At 46.0% G+C, this 22,182-nt stretch overlaps 1 protein-coding gene across 6 annotated transcripts in view; it reads left to right on the forward strand.

The window, feature by feature from the left end:
* The window catches only part of SASH1 (SAM and SH3 domain containing 1), a 322,758-nt gene that overhangs the window by 220,671 nt on the left and 79,905 nt on the right, over nt 1-22,182 (forward strand). For all 6 annotated transcript variants that reach the window (XM_057738103.1, XM_057738104.1, XM_057738105.1 and 3 more), the window contains one exon: nt 21,889-21,929. In XM_057738103.1, coding sequence (XP_057594086.1) covers nt 21,889-21,929 — 41 coding nt within the window. The remainder of the gene's footprint in view (nt 1-21,888; nt 21,930-22,182) is intronic.

Genomic DNA, 22,182 nt, shown 5'->3' on the forward strand with positions numbered 1-22,182 from the left:
TACTGTTGCTACACTCAGTTGCACATCTCATGACCCTCACTCCTAAATATTGTATCATCTGTCTCTTAAGGCAAGGACATTCTCGTAGAGAGAACCACAGTATAATTACCAAATTAAAAAACGTAGTAGTGATTTTCCTGATATACAGTTAATATTCAAGTTTCTCTAGTTGTCGCAATAATATTTCTTATAGCATTTTTTTTCAGTCCAGCACTTTAAAAAAAAATTACGGGCTTCCTAGGTGGCGCAGTGGTTAAGAATCCACCTGCCAATGCAGAGGTCACAGGTTCGATCCCAGCTCCAGGAAGATCCCACATGCCGCGGAGCAACTAAGCCCGTGTGCCAAAAAAAAAAAAAAAAAAGCTAATATAAAAAAAAAAAATTACTCATGGCATTTACATGTCATGTCTTTTGCACATTTAATCTGAGGGATTTTCTTAGCTTTTCTTTGTGATATTTTTTGAGAGTATAGGCTAGTTGCCTTGAGAAATGTTTCTTGATCTGGTTTTTAGTTTTTTTTTTTTAATTTTTAAAGATTCAGATAATGCATTTCTAGTGTTGTGGTCTCCACATTGCATTATATCATGATGTCAGTTTGTCCCGTTGGTGACATTAATTCTGGTCCTTTGGTTAAAGTGATGTCTGTCAGGTTTCTTCTTAGAAGTTACAGTTTTCCCTTGTAATTAATAAATATTCTGTGGGGAGATAATCTGAGACTATGTATATGTCTTGTTCTTCATTAAGTTTTTACCTAATGGTTTCAGATTCCTTTACTGATTCTTGCCTAAATCCATTTTTATTGCGATGGCTGCAAAATGGTGATACTTATTCTGAAATTGATGATTATTTTGTATTTTAACCTTCCAAAGTGTTTTGTTTTTTGTTTTTTTTAAACATGAGGCATCACTCTGGACACTCAAAGTCAGATTATAATCTGAATAGGTTTGATGTAGTGTTTATATTGAATTATTTGTATTTTTCTACTTGAAAATGCAAATACTTTGAAATGCAAAATTTGGCTATTCTTCAAATGAAAATCCTTGCTGGTAACTTTGCAAGCTCTGGGGGACGGCCTGGCAAGCCAGTTGGTTGTGTCTGGTTAGTGTCTGTGAAGTATCTGCCAACCAAAATATCATTCTGAGTCAGCGTTTCTGTTTTATTGGCAAATGGTTTCTTCCACTTTTTATTCAAAAGGCAAGAGAACTCAGTAAACAAAAGTGGACAAATCCTACAGCAGCACAACCTTAGAAGCAGAGGCATAGATGGCAACAGGTAATGTGGGAGCTGAGAGATTGGCCCTTCCAGAGTCTCTGTCTCCCCTCCCCCCACAGTTGTCTCAGGGGCCTCAGCACCCCTGCCCTCCCTTCGCCCCCAGTTAAACCTGTTGTAAGAAAGGTGTTAGGCATCAATTATGATGCAAATGTCTGTTTTCTAAAAAATACATCACTTCTCCCAGTGGTATTTTGCATCTAACAAGATTTGAAGTCTTAGTTACAGGAATATAGCTCTGGCCAGAAAACACCCAAGAGGTGGGTTTTGTTGGGGAAACCAGCAGTGAGATTTCGAATATACCTGCCAAGACAACACCTGCGTACCCTGAGAAGTGGGGCTGCTTGGGCTCTATTTGGCTTCTAGATGTGCAGGACCTGCATGGTGAAAGCATGGATGGACGGATGCATGGAGCGGGGACGGGGGATGGACCTGCCAGCCACCCCCCTCCCACCACCCCTTCCCAGTTTGACAAAGTCCCCATTCATGCTTACTTTCTTACAGTCCGTGGGCCCTACATACGCTTTCTCTGAAAATATAATGAAGAAGGCCAAAGGAGCCTTAATGTGAACCTCTTCTATTTATATGTTTGCGTTGCCCATTGAGGAGACTATCCACTTTATCACACCCATCTTGGATTTGTGTTGACTGGCTGAAAAGGTGAATGTTAGTTAATATGTCTGTTACTCACCAGTTGTTCTCAAGAGTAACTGAGAGCGGACTTCCTAGGTGGCGCAGTGGTTAAGAATCCGCCTGCCAATGCAGAGGTCACGGGTTCGATACCAGCTTCAGGAAGATCCCACATGCCACGGAGCAACTAAGCCCGTGTGCCAAAAAAAAAAAAAAAAAAAGAGTAACCAAGAGCAAGGCTTTTTTGTTGGGAAATATCTTTGTCACTGTATCTGTGGGAATGGGTGTGGGCAGGGAATGTGCTGCCCTCCATTCCCGTTCTGTGAGGAGGCAGCCTCCACCCCCCCCCCCCCCCCCAGGGCATTCTGGATGCAGATAAAAGCAGGAGGCATTCTGTGCTTTGGATACTGGCCCTGCTAGTTGAGATGCATACCTATGCAATAATTTCAGGGAGCCCAGATTCTTACATCTTCCCATACATAGAAAGCACTAGAATAATTAACTTAAAATGTCTGGTATTTTTGGTGATTCGTAGTAATCCTTTGATGTTCAACTATGTGTTTTTGTTTTCCTAGCAAAAACAAAAAAAGAAAAAAGAAAAAAAATCCTATCTATCCTGGCTTCTCCCTTGTCTCCTAGGATCAGGTGCTCAGAGCTCTCTGAGAGACTGTCCCCTGGGCTTCAGGAAGATCTCCAAATAAAACTTGCAGCTTTTACATTGTGCGTTTTTCTTCAGTCCGCAGAGTTTAGTTACAGGTAGCAGAAAACCTGACAAATAGTGATATAAACGAATACAAGGTTCACTAGATACCTCCTTGTTCATGGGTAGGTCCAGGGCTGGCGCCGTGGCTCAGGCAAGCCTTCAGGAACTCAGGCTGTCGTTTCCCTTTTCTCCCCTCCCTTCCTTTCACCCTTTCTCCCTCCCTTCCTCTCCCTCCTTCCTTCCCTCCCTCCCTCCAGTTTTAAAGTGCTCCTGCGTCTTCCAGGAGGGAATGAGAAGCAGGGTAAAGGGAAGAAGGTAAAAGGTCCAAAAGCCAAAGGCATATGCTTTACAAAGCTTTCCTGGAAACCCTGTCCGACACACTCACTTTACCGCATTCATTTCTTCCGGCAGCAGCTGTTCCCTGAGCATCAGCTGTGAGCACAGGGCCCTGTTCTGGGTGCTGTTATTCCCATTGACAAATGCAGAAACTGAGGCACAGGGAGGTTGATAAATCGCCCCAGGCAACACAGCCAGTAAGTGACAGAGCCCATATTGGATCCCACTTAAGAATTCGTGTTCCTAACCACAGATGCCTAATTCCAAAGCAGTGGTTATTGTATTGCTTATGCAAATAGAGAGGTGAGAGGTGTATTGAGTTCATTAGCATTATGTAAAGCAGTTAAAACCACTTCAGTGGTTCCCTTGGAAGTAGGAACAAGTTTCATTTTCTTACATAAGCTGAGTCTCATTTATCTATAGAGGCAGGAAGGTCCAAGATAAATCTCAAAACTTCACCTTAGCCAATATTTATAAGCTCTTTTCTACCAAGTCTTTCACTAGAGTTGAAAATTCACTGATTTAGCTTCCCTTTCTTTCACTACCTGTGATGAAAAAGCCCAAAATATAGAGTAACGTGACAGAAGAGGAAGATGAGTGAAAGGGAGGGAGCAGAGTTCTGAGGTCGGATGGAATGGATAGAAGAGAGTTTATAACTGTTCCGTGCAAGCATGTTTTCCATTTGGCTTTGCTTCACTCTCGGAATTGTTTAATCTGGCGAGCTGGTGACTTTTTTTCTTTTTGGCTGTGCCACGTGGCCTGTGGGATCTCAGCTCCCCTGCCAGGACTCAAACCCACGCCCCCTGCAGGGGAAGCGCCGAGTCCCAACCACTGGACCCCCAGGGAAGTCCTGGTAACTCTTTTGAAGGTGTCAGCTTTCCTTTTCTTCCCCCCTCAAAAATCCGTCTTCACCTTCTCTGGCCTTTAAGACTGTAGGGAAGGAGCCCCTGCAGGCATCCACGTGGCCCCCAACAGTCCATCCCCCTGCCGCTGTCTCACCTGCTGCCTACTCTCCAGATTACTTGTGTCCTAGTCTCGCCCGCATCTTCCTCCTCTGTCCCCATCATCTGCCCTCTGCTTGCCTGGCCGCCTCCTCCCTTGATCTGCTCCAGGCAGATGTAGCTCCTGCAGTCTCTCAGATGGGCCATGTTCTCCCATGGAGAATGGCTGAGAGCCTCTGAAATTTCTGCCCCTCTGCTGGGGTCCCCTGTCCCCTCCTCTCACCATTCTCCCCACCCCCCCTTCCTGCGCAGGCTCCATTCAACCTTATTATTATTATTATTATTATTATTATTATTATTATTAGCCACAGGGCATGTGGAATCTTAGTTTCCCGACCAGGGAATCGAACCCAGGCCCCTTGCATTGGAAGCAAGCACAGAGTCTTAACCACTGGACCTCCAGGAAAGTCCCTCCATTCAACCTTAAAAACTCAGCTCTGGTCTTGCCTCTCCCAGAAGTCTTCCCTAATCTGCAGAGTGGAGGTGAAGCATCCTGCTACTGGCGTCTGTAACTCCTGGGCTCTCCTGCTGCTGTTGCAGGAGAGGTATGGGTGCACCTATGTGATGAGAGAGAGAGAGAGAGAAGTCACCTCCCACGCTGAGCCCAGGATCTTGTACATAAAAGACTTTCAATACTGTTGGATAAATGAGCGAGTGGGCGAGTGAGCACATAAAAGTGCTTCCTTCTCTGCCCCGTGAGAATCTCGCCATCCTCCCAGACCATGAGTCCACTTCTCTCCCCTCCTAGTTGCTGCACTTTCCCCTTGAAGCTGGGCTCCTCTCTTCCCTCCCCGCTGAGATGCTCTTTCTGAGGTATGAGGCCCCTCCCGCTTGCTCTTGCTCACAGATGCTTGTTGCATTCGGTACTGATTTTCCCTTTGGTCATGCTGCTGTCTCTGCCCTTAGTGTCTGTGACTTTGTGGTTTCCAGTTTCTCCCCCTCACGTTATGCCGCTCTTGGCAGTTCCCCTTTTTCCGCCCACCCCGTACTCTGGTCTTTCCCTAGAGCGTTTATCCAGCCTGCAAGCTCTCCCAAGATACTTCCCCCATCCGTGGCTTGGAACTCCTGTTTCTGGGCACCCACGTCAAATCTATACCTCTCCCTCTGCCCCATCCCCTCATCTGGTGACCCACCTGTTGCAGCCTCTTCCCAGGTGTCTGCTCGTTGCAATTCCAGTCACCCCAAGCTGCACATTCTTAGGGTAGAACGTACCACCCCTTCTTTATCCTTCTTCCTTCTGTCTGTGACAACCTGTTCTTTGTCCATATATCCCCCCTTTTGTGCTAGGGGCCACTTTCCACACTTCACACAGCCTTTACATCTTATTCCTGCTCTTCTTCCATGATTCCAAAACGTACCTGCCAAATCTTGTTGCTTACGACTTCTATAACTTTTGCTTGTTCCCCTCTTGTTCATCTTCACTTCTCCAAGTGAGACCCTTAATGCTCTTCTCATGAACTGGAAAAGAGCATTCAGGAAATTACTCCCTGCAGTACCATTAGGTCCCATCCCACTGAGAGGATGCTGAGATCCCCTCAGGGACACCTACAAATTATTGATAGGATCTCTACAGGTTTTCACCTCGGTGATCACCACCCCATGCCCCAGTAGAGCCCCAGCCCATCTTTATCCCTGAACCTCCCCGTCTCCCAGTCACACAGCCCAGCTCCAGACCTATGAGATGCTCTTGTTTCCAAACGCCTCCCAGGTTGTCTGGAGTTCTGCCTTGAAAGCATTTCCTTCTTTTAAGTCCTGTTTTAGGGACTGCTTCTCCTTGAATGCTTTCTCAATCCCGTTGCTGGCTGTATTCTCTCCACCTCTTGGGATCCGGTAGCATTTTGCGTGGATTTGATGTCTATTAATGTACTGTCACCTGTATCATCTTCCTCATCATCATTGTTGTCAACATTATAATACTGCTTCTTGGGTTATTTCTGTGTATTGGGCACTGGTGCTAATCACTTTTACCGTACTTTATCATTTAATTTTTCATGAACTCATTGAGAAATGTACTATTTTTGAGGATGATGACCTGGTCTAAGGTTCCAGAGCAAGAGACAAAAATCCTAATTTGAACAAAGTGCCATTATAGCCTTGAGGTTGGGGTTAAGATGCCTGGCCTGGTAACAGGTTCTCTGAGTTCAAATCCAGGTGCTTTCTTCCAGCTCTGCAGCTCTTGGATAGTTACGTAACCTTTATACCTACAGATTCCACAGCTATAAAATGAGAATTACCATTACAGTATTCAGCTCAGTGAGCTATCAAGCGTCTAATAAGTGCTCAACAATCTTGTCTGTTGTCATTGTCTGTTCCGTCTGACCCAAGTTCATGCCCTTACCCCGGCTCTAACCCTTGTGCTCTTTTCTATTCCCACTGAGCCCAGCGTGATCACCGACTCCTCGAGGCCATTGAGCTCACTCTCTTCCTCTCTTTGGATTTTCTTTAATATCCAGAACAGTGGTTTGCATAGAGCAAGTGCACATTAAATACTTGCATCAAACTTATTAAATGCCCCCAGTCCTTTGAAATAAGATTAAAACTGGATTATCCCCAGGACTGGAATTACAGAAGACCTACTTTGATCTTATCTGTTAGCTAGTATATGCCAGTGTCTCCCAGAATGATAGCAGTGCAATATGAAGTGTTTTCTGTTGTAAACATTAGCATTAAAAAGATGCCTGTTGAAAACATTTAAAAAAATATGTAGTGGACAGAATAGTAGTTTCCACAAATCTCCAGATCTCTTTCTACGAGCTGCCCCTCACCTCCTCACCCGATTCCATTCTGCAATCTTGTTCAAGTTCTCTCGGGTATTTCCTCCTCTGTTAAATAGAAATAACAGGCCACATTACATCTGCAGATAAATGTATGATATGGAGAAACGCACACAAAATAGTGTAGTAATTTTAAAACTTTTTCACTCTGCAATTTTGTTGGGACAGTACACTTATTTTATTCTTGGTAACAGCTTTATTGAGATATAATTCATGTACCAGACAACTCACTTCTTGAAAGTGTACAATTCAGTGGGTTTTAGTGTGTATATTCACAGAGTTTTGCAACCATCACCACAATCAATTTTGGAGTATTTTTGTCAATTCCAGAAGAAATCCTGTATCCCTTAGCGGGGTCATCTGTTTTCTTTTTTTAATCAGCTCTATTGAAATACAGTGCACATAATACTGGTCACTCATTTGAAGTGTACAATCCAAAGGCATTCAGCGTATCCACAGATGCGTGTTACCATCACCATGTCAATGTAGAACATTTCAGCACCTCAGAAAGAAGCCCTGTGCCCTTGAGCAGTCACTGCTCTATCTCCCGATGACCACCAGCCCTAAGCAACCACTAATCTACTTTCTGTTTGTATAGATCTGCCTACTCTGGACATTCCATATAAATAGAAGGAAAGTGGATACTTGAAACAAAATGTGTTTGTTACAGACCTATTAGGAATAGAACTTTGAATCTAATTCTCAGTAAATTTGTGTCAACCTGCCTTGAAATGTGTAAAAAATTTCAGTAAATTCTAAGTGGGGCCTCCCCCCTCTTCCTCTGCTAGCTGGTTCCCGGGGACAGGGCTTGAGGAGAGGGGCTCAGGCTCCAGCCGTTTGTGGAAGCCCCCTGAGGACAGGGTCTGAGGCCTGTGGTCCATGGACTTGTGTGTGACGGGCCAAGGTGTTCTTTCTCATTGGTAAATGTGAGTGCTAGAAACCCGCCTGCAGGGTGATTATTAATCCTCCTTGGGGATGAGGCCTCCGAGTTTGCTAGGAAATCCAGGTCAAGCTGTGTCCCCTGGAGCTGAGACTAAAGCATCCTGTTTCCACATCCTGTTTGTGGCAGGGCTGTGAGGTGGGGAGGGAAACACCAGTTTCTTCCCGTGGGGAACGTACATGTGTAAGGAGTGAGGAAGCCTTGTGGAGACCTGGCTCACAAGTCGGTCCTGCCCAGTTCAGGTGGACGTGTCCTCACCATGTGCCCACTGTCCTCCCAGGAAAGGGAGGTGGGCGCTCGTGGCCTGTTAGAGCAGCACCAGAGGCGACTCGGGCCCCCACTGTCTGGTCCTTGGAGCTCTCGGCGGAGTGGGGGGTGGGAGGGGGGAAATAGACAGCAAGCTTAGGTTTCAGAAAATAAATAAGCCTCACCAAGAGCCAAGCATCAGCATGTGTATGCTGCATTCTTTTGCTTTAATCGGTTGACCAACAGTCACCTGCCAAGGCTGTGGGCATGAGGGCAAGGTCACTGTCCAGGGGCTGGGCTTCCAGTCTGTCTAATTGTCACCCCTCCAGGCTTCAGCTCCCAGTGACATGCTGGTGAGTTGGAGTCAGGGGGTCTCCGGGTTCCTTTTAGCATGGGCCATCTCTCGTTTTCTGACTCAGTCCAGAGCACGCCCTGCACCAGCCAGCGTTGCACGGCCTCCCTGCGTTCGCTGTTGCCGATGTCAGCTTTGGTGCTGGACAGAGCCCGCGCCTGAATTTAAGCCCTGCTAGTTGTGGGATGTAAATTCTCTCAGCCTCAGGTCCTCACTGATGAAACACGCAGGATGAAAGCTCTTTCCGAGGGTGGAAGTGCGGTGCCTGCCTAGGTGGGTGCTGTTCTCTCCCCACCCCGCAGGGTAGGGCGCTGCCCTGCACGCCAGTGTGCCTGTGTCTCACTAGACGGTGCTAGACGGTGTCAGACACACAGCTCGTGGAGGCCACGGCCACTCACCATGTCCCTCTCCCGCATGAACTCTCCTGTCCTTTCAACACCCCGAAGATGGGAGGGTGGGGGAGGGCTGGGAGACAACCGTCGCTTTCACGGAGGCTGTGCGGTCCCAAGGTCCTGAAATATGTGCTTGTGCGGGCGGGTGTGTGCCGCACACGTGTGTGCTCCATCACGCAGCATATTTGAGGTGCTCAGCATTCCAGAAGGCAGGGGCTCCGAGGAAGCGCAGCTGTGCCGGAGTTCTCCACCTCAGCTGTTTCCCTCTGAAGGCTCTGTGGCCCTGAACTCCGTCTGGTGAGTGAGCCTCCAGCTGACCCAGCCCAGCCCGAGCCCACGTGCCCGGGCTGCACGGAGCCACTGCCGGGAGGTATTGAGTACGTGAAGGTGGCCGCTGTTTATTGTCTGTCCTGCAGGAGAGGTGACCGGAACCCTGGGCCAGGGAGGAGGGTGGGAAAGGAGGGTGGTTATCAGGAGGTAAATAGGATGCTTACCCTGGTGGGAATAAGGGAGGACCCATACGTATAGCTTGTGTGTGAAAATCCTCCTAACAAAACTATAGTGTAAATGGTAGTTGGCAGTTAAGGAAATCGAGGTTTAGAGAGACTAAATGACATACTGAGATCAGGAGTTCAAACCTTGGGTGAGGCAGTGGTGGAATTCCAATCCAGATCTGTTTATCTGCCACGGCCAGGCCTTTGATTGTAGATGCTACCCCCAGGACCACACAAGGACGATGCGCTTAGGGAAGACCAGCGATGGGCTAGGCAGCTAATGAAGTTTAATGGAACAAACACTTTTCACGTTTGTGCTGTATGGACGCATACTCTAGGCGCTGGCAAGATGAACAGGACAGGAAAGACAGCTGTCCTCTGACAACCCGAAGACACGACACAGTGATGCGATACCCTGTGGGCACAGTGCAGAGGGACCTGAGGAGGAGGGGCCGCTCACCCCGCAGAGTGGGGCGGGACCCAAAGCCACAGAAATTCCCTATCAGTCAGGGTTCTGTTGGAGAAGCAGACGTTACGATCAAGTTGTAATAGCATTTTGACCTCGTGTCTGTGGGGGCTGGTTCCACAGCCCAGGTGAGGCTGCTCCCTCTGTGTCCAGTGATGTGGCCCGAAGTCAGCAGGACTGGCATTTGGGGCAAAAAAGATGCAGGGAAGTGGGGAAAGAGGACAGATCGCCACCTACAAGGATGGGCTGAAACCCAGTCATCTTCACCACCGCCGAGCAAGCCTCCAAGATTGGGAACCTGCAGGGGGTGTTGGCATCCTTCCTCGGGAGGGAAACAAGCCACAGGCCCAAGATCCGAAGACCGCGAGGAGGAGGCTGGGCAGGAATGCGAGCACTGCGGCCCAGCTGCTGCCGTGCTACCCAGTGACCCAGGGGACACGCGATGACATGTGTCGGCCTCAGCAGGGCTTCTTGCCCTGCACTGACCCTGAAGCCCAGAAAGAAAACAGCGACTGCACCGCTTCTGCTTTCTGCACCTCACGTGAAACATCTCACGTGCCCCTGTTGGGGGAGGGAGTCTGGGAAGCGTGGTCCCGCTGAGCTGAACTGACGGACGACAGATCCACTGCAGCTCCCCACGTCAAGGCTCAACCCCGCCCCCGACCTTCTCTAAGAGCTTTGTCCACACAAAACCTCACAGTCAGCATAACACTTGAAGCATATTGGCTGCTAATTTTATCTTGGTGTATTCTGTATTCCCTTCTGAAAATCTCACGGGCAGTACTGCTTTCCATATTTTGGAGGTGTTGGAGTAGAAGGATACAAGGAGGGCATGGAGGAGGAAGAATGGAGAATGTGTTTCCCACTTTCTCCTGGGTTACGTTGGTGCTTCCGAGCACATCCACACTTCAGAGTTAGCTGGAGAGCTTGTTGAAGACAGACCCTCAGGCCCCGCCCAGCCCCAGTGCATTGGATTCTCCAGATGTGGACCTCTGGAGCCTGTAACAAGTTTCCCAGGAGGTTCTCAAGCAGCCAGCTTGATTTTGTGAACCTCTGCCAGAATCTGTTTCTTGTCCGTCGGATTGAAGCTCTGTGCCTCTGCTCCACGTCTCCCCAGCGGATCCGGGGACCACTCAGGTGGTGCTGGTGGAGGTCAGTTATCGCCATGGTGTCCCTGCCTGGTGTCCCGATCGTCTCTAGCAGGTGCTCATGCGTCACTTCAGATAAAGCCGTGGGCTCAGAAGGAGGAAGGATGTGAAGCAATCTGAGAGCACAGGGGGACCAGCCAGCGGAATTACAGAGTACGGGGAGGACGTCAGCAGCTCCCTAGTGACTCTGAATGTGGAGGGCACGAGGATGTGACAGAGGAGGTGTGTGGGCATTTAAAACTGAGATCTGAATGGTGACGGATATTAACTAGACATTGTGGTGAAGATTGCACAATATATACAAATATCATATCACTGTGCTCTGTACCTGAGACTAATATAAGGTTGTAAGTCAATTATACCTCAATTTAAAAAATGAGATCTGAGAAGACAGGAAAGCTTGAATTCCCATTTTCATAGTGTTTATAACATCCAAAATTTTTTCATTAGCTGTGTCTGAAGGAATTGAAAGTGAAAAAAACAAAAGAAAGGCAATGTAAGTAAGTGGTCACCGTAGAAAGGACCCGATCTTTTGTGCTGCCGGCCAGGAGAAGTAGGGCAGGCAGGCGGCTCCCACATCCCTGTCCTGGAGGGTGGCTGATCCCTGTGCCTCTAACACATGATCAGAAGGCCAGGAAGGGCCCTACATGCCCGCAGCTCCTCCAACTTTGGCCTTCAGAGGCTGCTTCACCGATTCGCCAGCTCCCTTCAGAGCAGCTGACAGAAGAAAGGCTGGCAGCCCTGGCCCCCACATCCCTCCCCAGGTTCCTCTGTGTCCAGATGGCACAGCAGCCAGTGTGGCCAGCGTGGCTTGGGTGATGGTGAATGGGAGCCGCTGTTTGTTTCCACTGAGAAAGTTCTGACCCGCTTCCGGAGCTGTCACCATGGAAACAGACCGAGGAGCTCATTGAAAGAAGCCTCTTTTCCTCCCATCGCTCCACTCCCTTTCCCATCCTGAGGCTCTGGCTGGTAGGGGCCAGCTCTTTGCAGCCTGGCTTTCCTCACGGGTCCACGCAAATTTGATAAGAATACCAAAGGCAGGTTTTCCTTCCTGTGCCAGCCTCTGCTGTGATAAATTACCCCGTATGCACCCTGTACCAGGCAGAGTGGCAGTCCATTTCCACACCCGTTCCTGAGCTGGGGCCTGCATCGCGCATACTGATAACCAAAAGGCCTTCCGGAGGAGAAGGCGGATGCTTCTTTGTTGATCCAGCCGGCCTCCAGGCTCAGCCATGAGAAAAGCCTTCCTTGGACCACATATTTATTACACACATGCGGTAAATTTTAAAGGCAAAATAAATAGAAGGAAGGAACAATTGTGCTCTATTTACAGAATAAGTAGCAGCCATTAAAAATGTAAACAAAGCTACTTACAGGTTTTTTTTTTCCTGATTTTATAAAAACTAGTTTTTGTGGTGAAAGTAATTGCTAGAATCCTGTTTTATTTTGGTTTTGACAATAATTTAGGAATTCTGAAGATATAAATAAAGACCTAGATAAAATTTGAAGTTTTCATCAAGGCCATAAAAGGAAGGCATGGGTTTTACGGGTTGCACCAAAATGAGAACGAGTAGATTAAGTTCAAGACATTTTACTGTCTTTAACACCTTAATTTGTATGCCTGTTGAGGAAACATCAAAAGTCAGAGCTTCACCTGGGGCTGCAGCCTCCTGTGGCCAAGTCACAAATTTAAATTGCACTGTCAGTGCCAGTAATGAGAGAAAATGCACATCGTTTTGGCTTTGGGCTCACACTGCTGTGAATCTGGTTAAGCCTCAGCTCCATGACTTACATACAATTGGGGGAAGTCACTTCCATGAGCACTCCAGGCCTCAGTCTCTCCATCTGTGTAATGTGGCTAGTTCCTTCCAGGGTATCTGTGAGCCTGAAATCCTATGAGATATATGTGAGTGTGCTTGGTAAATCCAGACCAATGCTTTATAGATGTCTGTCATTTTTACTTCTTAACCACCAAATCTGCAGTGTTGAGGCAAACAGGGCCATATTTTTTTCATATAGCAAGGAGTCTGGAGGTAGGTATTCCAAGGAATTATTTCCTCTACTCCCTTATCCTTAGTACGTGACTTTCTTCCTTATAATAAAATGACTACTGCTTGGGCATTCTGCCCATGTTTCAGGCAGGACTAAGGCAGAGGGCAAAGGGCAAAAGACACGTGAAAACTGAGTCATTTCTTTTCACTGTGAAAACACTAGCTTTCCCAGAAACACCCCGCTGAAAACTTCTAGTAATGTCTTCTCGGGCAACCCCGACACCTGGCCTCTGCGTGCTTCGAGGGAGTGTGTGTAGCTGAATAATTTAACAGGGCACACTGCCACCCAAAGTCAGGTTCTCTCAGTAAGAGTGAAGATGAGAATGGATATTAGAATGGAGTCAACTCTCCTTTCCTGTGATGAGCACTCACTCAGCCGTTCGTATCTCACAGCCTGTCAATATAATCTACTGAATTATCTTGGACACAAGCTCCTGAAGGCGTGGACCATGCTGTGTGCATCTCCCTCATCCAGCTGCATGGGCCTTCGTTACCTGTACCAAACACGATGCACCGAGCAAGAAATCATCCTTGGTTGTTTTTATAAGAGGCTGATTAGTTGCTGATGCCTTTTTATATGAACTTTCATAACAAAATAACATTATATACCCTCTGGTATGTCACGTGGCTATCCTGAGGATTAGTTACAAAGTCTGAAGGACTTGGGAAGGCATTTATAACTTCTCAGTGCTGAGATAGATGCCATTATTTTCCATAGTGCCATGGACATCACCGCTGGCATCCACAGCAAGGTTTTAGACAGCTTAGACCCACCAGGTGGAATCTGGCCCAGATGGAAACGAGAAGACACACTGAGAGGTTTTGGAAACCTTGGAGGGTGCCCGTTTGTGATCCCAGGTTGGAATTTCCCTGCCCACATCCCACATCCGTGGGCATGTGGAGCTCTGCACTTCTGCACTTTGTGTAGTCCTGGCCTGAGTGAAGTTGTGGCCCAGACACAACCAGGCCATGGGCCTCCGTTGTGGAGTAATGGCTTTTGGCTGCTTTTCAGGAAAGAAACTCCAGCTTCTGCCAGTGTCCTGCATCATTAACTCTCGGTACAAGTTACCAGTAGGTGAATGAAAGGACACAAATCTCTCTCAATGCACCTTTGTGAAGGATTTGCAGCCTCAATAGGGGTGGAGCCCTGCTGTTGGCCAGGTGAGCTTGTTGGCCACCTCCGAGGTGCCAGAGAGCCAACCCCTCCCATGTGGAGAAACAGAAGTGTATTCTGAGAAGGACTATGAGAGACTTGACCCTGTAGGGAGAGCTGGGTGGGAGCAGAGGCCAGCAGTCGTGATCACTGGCTCCTTGGTGGTGGTTCTTAAAACACGCAGGCATGTTCTAAACACCGCAAGTCACAGTTCACAGAAACCTCTAGAAAGCCCATGTCATTGGTAATATTATTGTCTCCAGTTTGCATAGTGTGAAACTGGGATTCAGTGGGGCTGAGTGACCGTTTCAAAATTCCTAGTCAGTAAATAGGAGAGCTGTCTTTGGACACTGGCTGTTGGACTCCAGAACTCAGCTTGTAAGCCATGGTGCTAGGCAGTTTCCTGGGCCGTGGCCTCAGGGAAACATTAAAGGCTTTCACATCTAGATCCCAGTGAGCTGTCCATACATCTCCATGTTGACATCGTGTTCTATCATTACTGTATTTTTTTATTCTAAGAAAAACGTGGATTGCTTTCATAAAGTGCAGTTGAGAAGTGGAAGAGGAATCACTATGTCCATTCTAACTATGTGAGGGCAGTTAGTGTTAAAAAAAATGGCTTGCTTTGCAGCAGAAAAGATCTTGTTTAAATACCTAGAACTTCCACACACCTAATGTAATTAGAAGATTGAGGGGCAACAAAAATGTTTGTCTTTAGAAGTCAAGTTGCACACCCAGATTGGCTGTGTCTTTCTATTTTTCTGAATGAGATGCTCCTCTTGAGACATCTTGGATGGAAGGAATAGGCTCATCTAAAGTGATTCTGATGACAGTTTTAAAACCAAAAATATTATAAAGCAGAGGGTAGAGTAAGAAAAGTTGAAAAGGCCAAAACTCAAGGCTGGAAATTTCAAACTTTTCAAATGTTCTTTTAGCACTTTCCAAGTGTGAGAATTTGATGTGTGTGGTAAGAGACCCTCTTTAAATTGGAATGGACGTTTCAGTGGTATTCTTTTGGGGGCAGGGCGTGGGGGAGGGGGGCACCACACAGCTTGTGGGATCTTAGTTCCCTGACCAGGGATTGAACCCGGGCCCCCTGCATGGAAGCTCAGAGTCCTAACCACTGGACCACCAGGAAATTCCCTGGTATTCTTGTTTTGAGACAATATCCACACTTAATAAACTTGGAAACCCTGCCATTTCTTTTGGAGAAAGACATAATTGATGGGTCCAGATGATTTCCCATGATGTGCATCCACGTTGAAATCTACTCAACATGAGCGAAGAATTATCTAGTTAGTGTATACACTGTGCTGGACGCAGTAAGCTAAGTTGGTACAGTTCTCACTGCTTAAGGAAGACAGTAGGGTTGGCGAATGTTAATTATATTATGCTGAAAAGATGGATGAAGTGTTGGCATCTTGCTCAGTTGTGGTTTATTGTTATTTTCATTTTTTGGAAAACATGAAATTAAAAAATTTATTGGAGTATAGTTGATTTACAATGTTGTGGTAGGTGGTTTTTTGTTTTGTTTTGTTTTAATTCTGAGAAAAACGTGAATTGCTTGTACAAAGTGAGATTGAGAAGAGGAAGAGAAATCACTACATCCGTCCAAATTACTTGAGGGAAGTTAATGTAAGAAAAATAAAAAAGGGGAACCTTGGTAATTCAGAAACTGCTGGAGTTTTTCTAGAATAGGGGCTGAGTAGCGGCGGCGGGTCTCGGTGGGATAGGGGTGGTGTCATCCTGCCCAGAGACCAGGCATATTCGTCTCCGCAGTGGCTCCAGGGAGTAGTTAGTTATAAGAGGTCACATTTACTGAGAACTCACCGACTGCCAGGCACTGCCCTGAGCCCTTTACATTCACTGTCTCCTGTAATTCTCCCAACAACCCACTAAGGTAGGTACGGTTTTTACACCACAGTGTTCTACTTTGCATTCAAAAAGGACAATACAACGCAGGTTTGTGGCCGCGCTCGCTGTCAGGGGTGCGCCTGACTTCTGAGTGTGAGAGCAGTGAGCCTGGGCAGTGTCGGCCCTGGCCTTGGATTTGGTTCTTGCCTTGTTCACTTAGGAAGGTGACCTTGCGACAAAAAGCTAGAAAGTACAGGCAGGAATAGACTGTGAAAGGAAAGAAAAACCCCGTATGGAGAGTGTGTTCAGCAGAGTGACAACATGTCACCAGCATTGTCATTGATACTGAATATTCAGGGAGTTCTAACAGTATGACAGCCGCTTGGCAACAGAGTTACCCTCCATCCCAGCCAGTGCGTTTACAAGCTAATTTCCATAGTGTGTATGAAATACAGTGGGTATTGGTTGGAAAGGGCCCCATCGAGGGTAAAGCGAGAGATTACGGAGGGCACGGAATTTAAGGAGGCCGTTTTGCTCCTTACATCCGCCCAACCCTGAGAGTAAGCACAGAGTCCTGGGGACCCTCCGTATCTAAAGCCTCATCCTAGTCCTCACTCCGTGGCTGGGGAAGGGGTGACCCATAAATCTGCATGGCAGGCAGTGGAGAGTACGAGCTGAATTTTGTTTCGTATTTATTTCTATGCAATAGAGGAGAAATGCTTCTATATGAAAAATATCTTTGGTACCCAAAGGAGAATGTGTCAAATTAAGTAATTACCTATTTTACACAAAACAATTTGTCACTAAGTATGCAAAATATGAGTGTGAGTAGTTCATTATATTTAGGTAAGGCATAAAGCAAAAGAAAATATTAACTGCTACACCCATTTACCTTCTTCTCCCTCCCCCTATGCACGTACACAGATGCCTCAGTCCTTTTTCTGCATCTTGAGGAAAATTGCTGCCGGCTTTGGGGACTGCCTTGGTAGGCAGGGAGATGGTGCAGGCAAGGACCCAGACACAGCAAAAGCCCTGATTCAAAATCCAGCAGGAAATAAATGAATGGAAAAGTGTATTTCCGGATGCTCAAGATAAAGGAACCTTTAAAATCTCTTAAGTATAGGTTTTCCAGTAACATATAACATATGGTCCTTTCTTAGAAATGAGGTTAATACAGTTATTCTTTTTCATTCTTTTTCCTTTTGCTTTTCTTTTTTTTCCTTTTTTTTTTTTTTTTTTTTTTTGTTATAATGAAGTTTCTGAACAGTCCATCAAAACAAAAACATGAAGTCTATTTTAGGAATTCCTTTATGCTCGGGCATTTGTTTTACCTTTCTGGTGTGCCAGCCTGAGTATGTAACAAGGAGATAGAACTGTCTCTGCCTGGAGATACCTTAGGCTATTTACATATAAAAAGACAGAAGAAGAAAAATGGGTTTGAGCCAAATGATGTGGCCTCCTTTCCTTCGACAAGGAGACAACTCACAACCAAATCCTGAAAAGTGTTTTTGAAATACTTATAAACCCATAGGCCATGTTCACATTTGGGGTTAAAAACATGCTCTCACCTCACAAATCCTTCTGAGTGTCATTCCAGGAATTTACCCAAGAACCAGGCCAGTGTATCATGTGATGTGAATTTCTTTTGTGTAAATAAGAAGAAATATGTTCAGTGAAGTGGAGGAAGCTTTGGACTCAGACACACAGTTAAATCTCTGATCAGCTCTGGGTCCTTAGGCACGGTAGACTCCTATATACAGATGTAAAGAATTTCATTTTGACTTTTGTCAGTGTCCTCTTTCTCTCTGGTCATATGGGGATCTCTGCTTTAAATTCCAGTAGGTTCGATGGAAACATAGAGCAACCTAGAATTTACCCTGTATGGCATTTGAGGCAGCAGTCTAATCTGTGTTAAATCAATTTTAGTATTATTCTAGCCAGAAAAGGTAAAAGCATACTTTCCTGGTTTTCCTTCTCCTCACTGACCCCTCCCTGGAAGTCCCTGCTCCCCTTCTTTTCCTGACCCCTAAAAATTGGATTGCCCTTGAGCTCAGTCTCAGCTTCTCTTCAATTTCAGTTGGTCTCCTGGCTTTACATGTGCAAGTGACTTCCAAATTCTTAACTCCAGTCCTCAGCGAGCCCCCTGAACTCAGACTCCCGTAAGCCAACTATCTCCCTGATGGCGCCGCAGGGATGTTCAACAGGCACCTCAAACCGAACGTGGCCAAAGTAGACTTCTTGCTTTCTTTTTTCTTTCCCTGTCCAACCTTCTCCAGGGAGGGGGAGTGAATGTCATGCCAGCCCATCTTTGAGGTGTCTGCTCACCTGTCACCTCTTCAGAAAGGACTTCTCTGTCCATCCTTTCTAGAATTCTCCCCACATTTTGATCTGCAACCCCATCCGAGGTCCAAGAGATCAGGGATCTTACCCATCTTTTGTTTACTGCTGTGATCTCAGTGCCACGGAGGATGCCGGACTCAGAATGAGTGCCTGATAAATATTTATTGAACAAAAGAAACAATGAAGAAGTGACAATGAATAAATGAAAATGAAGGAAGGAAGCAATTTAACAAAGAATTTGCTACACCCTGGAGTGTAGAGCAAAAGGAATTGGTTCAGTTCTGGGGATGCTGTCCCTTAAATTGGTTTTTTGATCTAATTTGTACATTCCTTATAAATTTTCTTAAGTGAATTTGGCCTTCAGGGAGGACTAGAGTAGTTGTAGGGGTCTTGAGAAAGAATGTTTACACTTAAGCAGTTTTGGGGTCTAACCGTAGTAGTTACTGATGAAAAGGTGAGTTCAGAGACTTTAAATGCAAAACTACTAAATGCTGTAATAGGTTCTCAAAGTGCAACCGAATATTAATTATTGCTTCCCAGTCTTCGAAATCTGTGCAGACGTCCCCATCCTTTTTGCCCTGTTGACAGTGAAAGTGATCCACGCAAACAGGCTGCCATTTTCAGGCTGCAGTGTCTGGCCCGAAGGACGGGTTACGAGGAGGCCTCTATGGAACTGAGCATTAATTCCTTCCACCAGGAGATTAGTAAATGACCTCTTCCACCTGCTGTCCATTGATGAGTTGGGGAGCCTCATGTTTATGAAACATTGGCTTGCTATCTTTAGCCAGTATCTAGACTGTGAACTGGTGAAATTTTAAAAACAAAATCCCCACTGGCCACAGTAAGCAAGTTGAATAAAGAAACTACAGTGCCATCTGCTGGCCTTCTGGGGGAAATACAAGTGATGACTAGAAGAAGCACCTCTTATGTAACAGAGATCAAAAATGCAAACCCAAGGGTAAATATTCAAAACACATCATAATTTGAAGAAAGTAGATAACAATGAAAAAGTTGTAGGTCAGCACTTTATAGAGGAAAATAACAGTTATATTTTGTGATAACTGTTATAGTGAGAACATAACTTTTCTGTAGTGTGAATTTTTGAGTGTTTTTACAGTATTAGATATTCCTGTTTGGCAGAACAAGTGAAAAACAAGTTGGAAACTTAGAAATGAGCCTTTGGATTTTTGAAGAATCGTATTGCGATGATTTTATATACATTTTATGCAGATAGGGAGAGCCAGGTGTATTTTGGAAAGACAACCAGGCTAGCAATCACTCAGTACAGCACCTCGCTGGTCTCTAACCAGTCAGGGAACCTTGTGCCACCTCTGTCATTTCTGGACACCATGGTTTCCTGTAAGATTAGGATTGGATTAAACGATGGGCAAAATTCCTTACAACTGGTAAAGTATATTGTTCTAAATCAGCAAAGGACTGGAGAAAAGTACTAATTCTTTAGACCATTTTCTCATGGAACTATTTCTTTTAGAAAAAGTAAAAGACATATACATATTTTTAGTTTATTACATGGTTAAGTAGTTTATCAAGAGCTAGGGACAGTTGATGTATCTGGTTCTAAGCAATTAGGTCAAGACTTTCCTAGTCCTTAGCATGAGTATAAAAATAAACGTACCACTTCCTTTGTCATCAGAGGTCATCTGCAAAAGCATGGTGGTGGTGCTGGTAGATCATGGCCAGTTGAGGTAGGGTAGACTGATGTGTATCACCATAGCTTTGAGTTACAAATGCAACAGAGTCAAAGTTAAAAAACAAAACTTAAGAATTCAAACCTTAGGGTAAATATTATTTTTGAAGGATTTCCTGCCTTAATCCCCAGTCAACTAGCCAACTCTCTGCTCAGTGGTCTGCTGGTATTTGCCCCGCTCCTACTTCTGTGGCCTCGAGCACCTTCCTGGCCTGTGTTGCTGCTCCTTCTCTTCATCCTCCTCCTCCTTCCTCTCCCTCTTGCCTCCCCCGCCCCATCTCCCCTCCCCGCCTTCCCCATCCTCCTTCTACTGTTGCTTCTCCTACTTTGTCTGTGTTTGTCACCCTCCCTCCGTGGTGAGTCCCATTTCATCATTGTTGTCCAAGCACCTTACTCACAATAGCATCAACACATTTTTGCTGAATGAATGGAACTTTGAAATGGCTATTTCATAGAAACCTTTCAAGTAAGTATAGGTTTAGGGATTTCCATTTTTTGTGTGGTTTGGAGGGAGGAGAGTATATCCTAGAAGCTAAATCTGGCAAAATGTGCTGACGAGGTAGATATTCCTTATGTTCTCTGTGTGGACAGCATGGTAGTAAGGGCAGCAAGGAACTAGGCTTCAAGTCTAGCTCTTGCCCTCAGCAACCAAGTCCTTTCCCCCGTTTTCTGTTCTTTGCTCTTAACTCTGTCCCCTCGTGGACAGTAGAGGTCCGTCAGGCTTTTGTGCCAGTCAGAAACAATTCTCTTCTCGCAGACTTGGGGTCTGAAGGTGCTTCAGGGCGTAAGCATTTTCTGTTCTCAAACGCCAGTCACTGGTCAGCCAGCACTGATGCAACTGTTCCAAAGAGAGATGGTTTATCACAGGTGGCTCTCCATGAGAGGAAGCCCCCTCCCCCTCTCTGGTCACCTTAAACTCTAGCGGTCCTTTTTACCCAACAGGTAGGCAGAAAATCACTGCTAAGTGGTTTGGACGTTTTGCTTCTCTTCCTGATTGTTTCAGTGGAACTCTGGCCTCCTGTGCTTTCTCACACTAAAGGGTGTTTCACCGGATGCTGCCTCTGCCCTCCTTGGGGGGTGCTGTGTTGGGTCTTCATTGCTGCGCCCGGGCTTTCTCTGGTTGCGATGAGTGGGGGCTCTTCTTTCTTGCAGTGCATGTGCTTCTCAGTGTGGTGTCTTCTCTCGTTGCGGAGCACAGGCTCTAGGCACCGGCTCAGTAGTTGCAGCACATGGGCTCAGTTGCAGCTCATGGGCTCTAAGATCTCAGGCTCAGTATTTGTGTCACACGGGCTTAGTTGCTCCGCTGCATGAGGGATCTTCCCGGACCAAGGATCAAACGTGTGTCCCCTGTACTGGCAGGGGGATTCTTAACTGTGCCGTCAGGGAATTCCCTGGACACATTTTTAAAAACATTGAATTATTTGCCATCAGTTAAAAATGTGGAGCTCTTGTTAAAAAATGCAAATTTCTGGCTTCGCTTTGAACATTGGAAGATCTAGTGAAACATGTAGTGCACTTGCCAGATGGCAGCAAGTGACCAGAGGAGCTGCATCCTGGCTGCTCCCTACTTGCGGTGTCCAATCTCCTATTGCTTGATGCCCACACCCCCCTGTACCCCCCTTATTTCTCCTCCAGACGACCACTTTACTCATCTACTGGGTCTATAGGCTCATTATTCTTTACCTTCTCTTTCCCACTTTCATAAGACACTTCTCAGTGGCAGTGACTTTACACGTAAATAACGTTTCACAGAAATGGAAGGCACTTCCGCGATCACCCAGTGAAGTCCGTTCCCTTCATTTAATATAGGTCTTGCCCTGGAGTGAGCCTTTAATTAGTGTTGACAAATGGCACATAAGCATGTTCCCAGAAAGGCAGCAGATGGCTGGGGAAGGCTGTTGGTAAATAGTCTGTAGATGTTTCCCTGGCTCTGCTCAGTTGATTGATGCTGGGTCCTACCAGTTATGAGGGTCTTCACTTCTCACATGAAGGTAAGGCTCCGTGGTAATCACATTTGTTTTTCTTTTGTAGGAATCCTCTTCATAAGTCACACTCGGAAGACAGCTCTGTAGGTCAGTACCACTTTTCTTGGTTTAACCATTTTTAATTAATTATTTTCTTTTAATAGTTTATAGATCACATAGATATGTGAACATACAAAAACCACAAAGAATCCTTCTACCCAGAAATAAACATTGTTAAGATTTTGATGTACAGCTTTCCCCTCTTTTTCGGTATTTGTGTGGGTTTTAAAAAAACATAATATGGATCATATTCTACAATTGAATATATCCTGAGCATATGTTCCCACATGATTGAGTATTT

This window comes from Hippopotamus amphibius, chromosome 6, assembly GCF_030028045.1.
Source record: "Hippopotamus amphibius kiboko isolate mHipAmp2 chromosome 6, mHipAmp2.hap2, whole genome shotgun sequence".
NCBI classification, from domain to species: domain Eukaryota; kingdom Metazoa; phylum Chordata; class Mammalia; order Artiodactyla; family Hippopotamidae; genus Hippopotamus; species Hippopotamus amphibius.